Here is an 8,503-nt window from a genome sequence, read left to right on the forward strand (position 1 = left end):
CTTTCCCTCTCCCCTCCCCTTTCCCCGCATCTAGCCAGTTCTAAGGGACTACTGATACGATTCGCCGAGGAGGGCAGAGCAGCACCAAGCTGATTGATGAGGTGGATCATGCCTCCCTCTGATTGGCCGTACAAGCGGCTTTACTTCCGAAGACTGCTGAAATAGAAGTCATTCCCAGATCTCTGGAAAAGATGGCGGCTGCCGCAGTTCGTGGAATCGCCTCCAAGGTGGGCAAGAATCTGAGGGAGATCCGCATCCACTTGTGCCAACGCTCGGCCGGCAGCCAAGGAGTGAGGTGTGGTTGGACTGGAGGGGAAGGTGGGCGGAGGTCGGAAGGTCACGACCTTGCAGGGGGTCACCCCGCAGTGCGGGGAAGCCCGCGGAGGAGGCAGGGCGGAGAAGCCCGCGGAGGAGGCAGGGCGGAGAAAGGGAATGCGGCCTCTCGCTGACCCCTATTGCGCCCGAACTAATTATTCAGCCTCTCTGATCCTCAGTGTTCTCACCTGTAAAACGGGAATGATGACTGAGGCTTCTAACATCTTTTTAAGTATGTTTTGATGCTCCCCTAACCTTAATGCGGAATGTAAAGGCGAACTACTACTTCTTTCTACTCCGTCCTTTAGGGACTTCATTGAGAAACACTACGTGGAACTGAAGAAGGCGAACCCCGACTTCCCCATCCTGATCCGTGAGTGCTCCGAGGTGCAGCCTAAACTGTGGGTCCGCTATGGTGAGCTGGGGCACGGGACTCCCTTGGGATGGTGGGGAGCAACCTAGCCCATGGCTTAGAGGGCTTCTGGCCTAGGACACTACTTAATGCAGCCCCCACTATAGCTGTGAAGGGTTTTTCTAATAGGGGAGAACTATAGATATAATCGTATGGAAAGGTCTAAAAGGCAGAAAAGGAATCCCAGGGTTAAGAGCTAGGCCAAACTCCTTAACTTGGACCTACTAGTGCAATAGAGGAGATGGATGCAATGACAGGGTGTCCAGACCCTTTGCCTCATCTTTCTTATTCCTCCCATATTTGGTCTCAAGTGCTAGTTTATCACCAAAGCTACCAAGAATTTCTTAAACTGATACCATCAGTTAAAAATAAGAAAGCCCCGAGGTAAGTTTTTAAGACCTTTCCCCCCCCCAAATCCCATAATCACTACAGCCTGTAATGATTTATCCTTTTTCTGAATGTCAGTAAGTCATTTAGTACTTAATATAGGCCATCTGGATCAGTGTACATGCATAGATGTTTCCTAAATATTTTATCCTCAGCTTTTGGCCAGGAGAAGAATATTTCATTGAACAACCTCAGTAGTGAACAAGTGGCCACAGCCATAGCCAATGTGATGAATGGCAAAGCCTGAAGTTTCAAGAGAATCCTTAAGAAGAGCTTCCTCAAAGCTTGGGCTCTGATGAACTGAGAATGAAATAACCACATATTTTAAAATTATCCTTTCATGTAAACTTTGTATTGTATTGAACTGTGATTTTCCTGAATGTTCCCTCTACCCTCCTTCCCCCAAACACACACATTTTACCACCAACATTGTGACCGAGGAAATTTAATGTAATACAACTTTTCGTTTCTAAGGGATGCTGTGATATATGAAAGAGGGAAAAGGAAGAAGGGAGGGAGGGGGGACAGGAAATGGGACAGGACTCTGAGCAGCCAGGACCTGATGCCCATTTAGTCATTCTTGAAGGGAAACTTAAGGACGATTAACTTCTGAACCAAAGTGGGACAGGCAAGGGAGAGGCTATGGCAGTGCCAATGCATTCGGTACAAGTGAATTTCCCCCCAGCGCCACCTCCTGGAGAGCTTGGATACGGTCCTGGAGGTCCACCTCTTCTTTGTGTTTTTCCAAGGCCTGTAGCCCAGCATGCTGTAAGAAGTCCTGAGCTGCCTGGTTAGGAAGCAAGAAAGGTTTTGTGGTAGGGCATACAATTTCAGTTTTTCCTATCTCCTCAAGGAAAGGTTCACATCCTCCTTGCACTTTTCTAAGGGATAAAGAGAACCCTAAAGAGGTGCTGAGTCTTAGGGGGGGTGCTATATTCTCTATATTGAATAAAACTGGGGAAAAGCATTTCATTAGGGGAGGTGCAGCAGGGAGGGAATATCTGCCTATATAGAATATCAAGGCTGGTTAAGATAAAGCTAGGGTTGGGATCCACCTTGAGCCTACAAAACTACAAGGGCTCAAAAAGTATGTACACAGAACCCAAATCAAAACCTACCTCAGGCTGGTGTACAAACAGCAGCTGCAATAGCTCCAGGCTCTGGCCTACCACCTCTGAGTCAGAAAGGGTCAGGATATCTAGCAAGTGAGGGAGAAGAGGACCTGGCCAGAGCCTTTGGCAGTAGAAAGGACCCTTCTCTGCAATGTTGCACAGGATTGTGAGCACCTACAAATACAATAACAGTTATGTAAACAGCACTTTAGAACTTATGAAGTGTTTTTAGTTAGCAAGCAAATTATCTTCATTTTATGGATGAGGAAGCTAAAGCTTCAAGTAGCTATACAACATCCATAGCCATAGCTAGTAAGATTTAGACGGAAACATCGTAACTCCTGACTCCTTTATTTGTTCCTTGCTATACCAGGCTAACTGAAAGGACAAAATAAGTTCTTGTGCCCCTAGCCTCTAAATGAACAAAAGCTCCAACTGTTACTTACCAATATACGAACCACCCGAGAAATGGGTAAGAGTTGCAGGAGAGGAGCAACCAGATCCAGGGAGAGCAATGCACTGCAGAGGCCAGGATCCTTTACTAGAGGAGAGGCACCATGACCAAGTTACTCACAGAACAAGGCCAAAGCATTTGTAAAAAGGTAACAAAGGGTGAGAGGGGGGCAACTGGCTCAGTGGATTGAGAGCCAGGCCTGGAGATGGGGGTCCTGAATTCAAATTTGGTATCAGATTCCTAACTGTGTGACCCTAGACAAGTCACTTAAACCCATATGCCTAGTCCTCAAGAGTAGTTACTAAAACAAAATAAGGGCTTTTAAAAAATGGTAATGAAACACTTTTCTCATCTGTTTCTATCTCAGTTTAAACTGAGAGAGATCCCCAGATGTTTAGAGAAGCCACTGTTAACTTAAAAAGTCATTACAATGACTCAGTCCCATCACATACCAGTGAGATTATTGAGGACCCAGAGGCACTCGGGAACCAGGCTAGGTTGATGCTGGATGAAGAACTCCATGAGGATAAACATGGCCACTATAATTCGCTCATCTCCAAAATCTGCTCGTACCCCTGCTTCAGCTGCTCCTTCCTCTGCCAGCAGGTTACCAAAGCACCGAAGTACTGGGCAAGCCAACTGCAAAGGTAAGACACCAGGTGGCCAGGAGGCCAAAAGGACTAGCTGGGTGCTGACGACCATGTGAAATGTAAAGAGTAATGCAAGGCCATCCCTTGCCCCTAAGTAGGGTTGAAGACGTACCTGGTTCTCCCAAGTGGCGAGGAATACCTCAGTGATGTCCCTTTACTTACCAGATCCAGTCCTGTATCCACAGATCCTGAGGCAGCCCTAGCCAAGTCCAACAGTAATATCCCCAGACTGGACAAAGCTCCTCGAGCAATGAGCAGGGGATTATTCACCTGGCTGGAGTGGAGGAGAAAATATAGTCATGTCCCTACATCCTGGGTCTCTTAAGTCTTGATCTAAGCCACAAGGCCAGGAAAAAAAAATTCTGTTACTAGCTTGGAGGCAGCCAGAAGCAATATGACGCCTAGGACTTACATCGGGTGAACTAAAGGTGAAAAATGGTACTTAAAATTGTGTTCCAAACCTCAAGAAAAGAAAAAGGTATGAATCAAGAACTGCCACACCCCTCTCCCTGCAGAAATACTATGCTGTAGCTTTTTTATGCCATAGCCATGGGTGCACAGGATCATGTTCCTAAGTACATCTATGGGTGGCATTCCTAGTTTGGGCTCATAGTACCTGCAGATAATGTAGTGAAGACACCAGGCAAATTCCACAGCAACACTAGCCCCCAGCTCTGGGTTAGGGTGTAGAAGTCGAAGCATGTTCGGTAGGATGGCAGAGTCCAAGACAAGGCTGTGGGTCAAAGGGGCACAATGAATTGGAGTCTGAGTATTAAATGCAAGGTTCCCATCAAGACCCCACTATGAGTGAAGATGGCACTCAAACCTGAGGCCCTTCTCAGTAGGGTAGGAAATTGGAAAATAAGCAGGCTGAGTCTCTTTGGTCACCACATTCTGCCCTTTCTGGTACTTCCATCCCAAATGACTGAAAATTTACTCACGGAATGATTTCTTTAGGAGCTTCATTGGCCTGCAAAAGTTGTGATAAGGTGTAGCCAAGAGCTTCCAGAACAGCTGCATGAGGGGACTGGAATAAGACAATGAGGATCTTAATGAAGGAGAAAGCTTTGTGAGGCCCAAGTACATCGACTGCCTTCTAAGCAGAAAGCAGTGACTAAAGCCATCCTACCCAAACAGTAAAGGCATGCAGGGGGTAAGAGGAAGGAAAAACACAGGATCCCTCACCTGGATGCATGTAGCAAGAGCTGGAATAATGCCCTGTGGCAGAAGCTGCCTCCTCACAGCCTCACTCTCCACAGCCAGGTTGCCTAGTGTATAGAGACATAACTCCTGAGAACAGAAGGGAACAAGAAAAAGTTCTGAGGTTTTTCCCTTCCCTGGACTAAGAAGAGAATACTTGAAACCTTTTTATCAATAAATCTGAGCCCAGGAATTCTACATTTCAACAAGTGAACACTGGCCACCCCCAGGGCCCTGCCCATGCCCCTGAGGGATTAACATCAGACTGGACACATTGGCAGAGTTGTTCATTCCAGAGTACCGGGAAATCAGAAGCTAGGGTTCAGTACCTACTCATTCTTTATACCAGCCTTTTAGTTAATGCTAATAATATGACTTATAAAGGACATGTGACATAATGTGGGTCCAAGAGTCATTGATTCTGATACTAGGTCCTGTAGTGGAATGGCAGTGGGAGACAGGGTTTCAGGCATCTGAGCAGTGGATTGACAGACATGAGTCTGGAACCAGGCCCTTGGATCCAAATTCCATCACTAGGTGTCTGACCTCAAAAAGACCAAGAGGAACAGAGAGAAAACAAGTCATTCTTAGCGATAATATACATCTGATTATGTACCTGCTGGCAAAGGTAAAGGCTAAAAATTGGCAAGAGAATATATCCCCCATGATCCAATATTTCCTTTGTCAGAAATTTACTCTGAAAATCTTATCAAAAAGTTTGTGCAAAGGTGATTATCATGACAGTATATGTAATTTTTAAAAATAGAAACAACTTAAATGTTCAATAGGAAAATGGTTATATAAATTGTTCTATACAAATAAAACAAGTATAAGGTATACAAAAAAATCTGGTGTGACCAGCATGCTATAGTGGAAAAGATCACTGGATTTGGGAGGAGAGGGGTCAAAGGATCTGGGTCCCAGTTCTGTTACCTGTGAGACCTTGAATAAGTCATTTAACCTCTCTGGCCTCAGTTTCCTCATCTGTATAATGAAGAGTTTGGACTAAATGACCTCTGCGCTCCTTTCTAGCTTTCAATCTGTGGAACCTTTGTGAAAATGTCAACTGAAAAAAGCAGAGCCATAAGAATGGAATATACATTATACTATATAAATAGGGAAATTAATGAGAAGAAATGGACAAAGAATCTGAATGAAGACTTAAATCAGTGTACTTTATCTTTCTTACATCACAGATCCCTTTGGCAGTTTGGCGAAACCTTTGGAACCCTTCTCAGAATAATGCTTTTAAATGCATAAAATAAAATGTTTAGGATTACAAAGGAAACTGATTATATTAAGATAGAATGGTCAAGTTGTTTTGTTTTGTTTTAAGTTCATGGGCCAGAGAGAATTATATAATTCTGGATATGGATTGAAACATACTTTTTTCACTTTATTTTTTTGTTCTTTTTTCATGGCAACATGGCTAATATGGAAATGTTTAGCATGACTTCACATGTGTAATTGAGATCATATTGCTTGCCTTCTCAATGGGTGGAAAAAGGGCTCGATCGAGAGTGGAAAATCAGTTTTTTAAAATGATTGTTAAAATGAATAAAGTATAATTTTCTTTAAGACCATGGACCCCCAGGCTAAGAACATCTGACATAAAAAGATGAAAAAATGTATACGTGGTGCTTTTTTTTTTAAACCTTTATCTTCAGTTTTAGAATTGATACCAAGTATGGATTCCAAGGCAGAAGAGCAGTAAGGGTTAGGTCAGCAGTTGGGATCAAGTGACTTGCCTGGGGTCACATGGTAAGGCAATATCTGAGGCTACATTTGAACCCAGGTCCTCCTGATTTCAGTATGATGCTTTTTAAAAAACTAGGCCTACAAATTATATTCATGTAGGAAACTCCAGGTGAAGAAACTACCAACTCAGATCAGAACCTGCCCTAAGATAGTCTCATCAATTTGCCTGGACACTAAAAAGGTCAAGCAACTTGCCTAGGGTCACACAGTATGTGCCAGACAGGACTTGAACTCAGGACTTCCCGATTCCAAAGTCAATTCCCTACCTACACCATGCTGCCTCACTTCTTGTATGATGATTTATGCTCTGAAATGAATTCAAATATAAGTGAATAACTTAAATATAATAGTTACTAAGCAAGCTTACTGGTTTATTGGTGTTCAATGTTAAAATTTTAATAGAATGACAAAATTTAAAAAGATAAGAAATAAAAAGTATATATCCTCTTAAAGACCAGCTATTTAAAGTAATAATAATGAGAATTATATATTAGCCATATGATTTTGAGGCTGGAAATGAAAAAGATAGGATAAATGGAGGCAATAATGTGGCTGAAAGAACACTGGACTTAGAACTGCTGGGTTCAGGAATCTCAGCTCTGCCACCTGCTTTATGTGTGACCCTTAGCAAGACTGCTTAACGTCTCTGGGCCTCGGTTCCATCAGCTATAAAATGAAGTGATTGAAATGATGATCTCTAATTAGTCCCCTCTGGATCCCACACACTGAGGGAAGAGTGGAAGGGAATGGGGGAGCTCTTACTATGAAGTCAGCACTGTGCCCAGAAAGGTAGGTGAGGAGGTAGGATGTGGACGGCAGGCAGGCTTCCGCCACATTGGGCTGGTCAGCATGGGAGAGCTCATGCAGACACCGAGCTGCCTCCATCTGAAGTGAGGCCCAGTTGCTTGTCAAGAGTCCAATTAGTGTTCGAATACTGCCTTCAAGCCTGCAATACCAAATGCCAGAATTCAGCTCAGCCCCTGCAAGTTGGCCCCTCCCCTTTCCATCCCCAAACCAATCCAGAACAGGATTCTCAGCTCAGCTCTACAACTGGCCTTAGGCAAGAAACTTCAATTCTCTGGTTCTCATTTCTCGGTCTCCAAAACAAAAGAGTTTGACGACAGGATCCTGGGAAATCTAACCACCTTCCTAAATGGCCTTCCTTCCCCAGGAATCAAATTTCTGCTTCCAGGATGACTCCATACCCAAAGTACTTAGGCCACTGGGGAGATTTACTAACCGGATAAAAGTCTGCTGGGTCTCAGGATGCTGCAGGCTATGCCGGAGGCTGATTAATGCCTTCTCTTTCTCCTTTTCAGTTCCCCGCTGAGACATCCTCAGTAAGTGTAGCACCTGGAGGGCCCAAGGACCAGGTGAGAAAGGAAACAAAGTGGAGTTATTCAAAGATAGAGCATGTGGTTCAGAAATCTTTCAAAGCAGGTAAACATTGGACTATCCCATGGTGAAACATACCAACAAAACTATTAAGCACTAATAACATAATAAGTGCTCTGAATTCACTTGGATAGTGTTTCAAGGCACAGCACAGCCTGACCAGAACCCCTTATCCTGCCTGAAAAGTCACAGGTACTACTCCAGATATCTCACCTCCAGTTCTTCCAGGGGCCTGTTTGGAAACTCATCTCTGGCTTCTTCTAGGTCACTGTCCCTCAGCAGTCTCTTGCTGACCAGGTGCTGTTCCCGCCTGGCCTTCCTTAGAGCTGGGGAACAGAGAGGTCAGGAATTCAAGCCCAATCTAGGGGACATGGGGGGATAAGGGCAGGGCTAGAGGACATGTACCAAAAACTCAGGCCAAAACTAGGAGCCTGAGGCCAGAGGTTCAGGCCAAAGCTAAAGGATACAGGGCCTAAAGAGGCTGGAAGCCCAGAACAAAGCTGGGGGACAGAGATCAAAGGTTCATGCCAGAGCTGGCGGCTAAAGGGGCCAAACCAGGACTAGGGGTAATTAGGGCCTAAGGCTCAGAGCCAGAGATCACAGAGGACAGAATTTGGGAGGGAGGAATGGACCATAAGTGCCAAGGGCTCAGGCCTGGGGGATCATAAGGGCCTGGGGCTTAGGTTAGGGCAGGGCTGGGATCTTAAGGGGAAGAGGGTAGGGTCAAAAGGGCTGGGGGGGTGATATAGGGTTCCGGGGCTCTAGGTAAGTAATGGGGGCAAGGAGAAGAGGAGGGGTCAGAAGGAACTAGGGCTGGAGA

The 8,503-nt window shown here is 44.9% G+C and overlaps 3 protein-coding genes across 3 annotated transcripts in view; 1 reads left to right on the forward strand and 2 right to left on the reverse strand.

Annotated features, from left to right (window-relative positions):
* Positions 1 to 156: 156 nt before the first annotated feature.
* Positions 157 to 1,466, forward strand: NDUFA2 (NADH:ubiquinone oxidoreductase subunit A2). Its single transcript, XM_044664556.1, has 3 exons — positions 157 to 295; positions 624 to 730; positions 1,270 to 1,466. Exons 1-3 carry the CDS (start codon positions 192 to 194, stop codon positions 1,359 to 1,361), a joined length of 303 nt encoding a protein of 100 aa, XP_044520491.1. The 5' UTR covers positions 157 to 191; the 3' UTR covers positions 1,362 to 1,466.
* A 77-nt stretch (positions 1,467 to 1,543) lies between these two features.
* TMCO6 (transmembrane and coiled-coil domains 6) lies at positions 1,544 to 4,651 on the reverse strand. Its single transcript, XM_044664548.1, has 8 exons — positions 4,516 to 4,651; positions 4,272 to 4,357; positions 3,947 to 4,063; positions 3,493 to 3,604; positions 3,133 to 3,319; positions 2,673 to 2,767; positions 2,233 to 2,400; positions 1,544 to 1,901 (listed from the first exon to the last, which is right to left on the reverse strand). The coding sequence occupies exons 3-8, from the start codon at positions 4,030 to 4,032 to the stop codon at positions 1,755 to 1,757; spliced, it is 795 nt and encodes a 264-aa protein (XP_044520483.1). The 5' UTR covers positions 4,033 to 4,063; positions 4,272 to 4,357; positions 4,516 to 4,651; the 3' UTR covers positions 1,544 to 1,754.
* A 45-nt stretch (positions 4,652 to 4,696) lies between these two features.
* LOC123233857 (transmembrane and coiled-coil domain-containing protein 6-like) overlaps positions 4,697 to 8,503 on the reverse strand; it is an 18,434-nt gene continuing 14,627 nt past the window's right edge. The window contains exons 2-5 of the mRNA XM_044659891.1: positions 7,897 to 8,009; positions 7,529 to 7,641; positions 7,051 to 7,234; positions 4,697 to 5,076 (exon numbers count right to left, since the gene is read on the reverse strand). Of these exons, the coding sequence (XP_044515826.1) occupies positions 4,996 to 5,076; positions 7,051 to 7,234; positions 7,529 to 7,641; positions 7,897 to 8,009 (491 nt within the window). The 3' untranslated portion in view covers positions 4,697 to 4,995. The remainder of the gene's footprint in view (positions 5,077 to 7,050; positions 7,235 to 7,528; positions 7,642 to 7,896; positions 8,010 to 8,503) is intronic.

The sequence above is a fragment of the Gracilinanus agilis genome, chromosome 2 (assembly GCF_016433145.1).
Source record: "Gracilinanus agilis isolate LMUSP501 chromosome 2, AgileGrace, whole genome shotgun sequence".
NCBI classification, from domain to species: Eukaryota; Metazoa; Chordata; class Mammalia; order Didelphimorphia; family Didelphidae; genus Gracilinanus; species Gracilinanus agilis.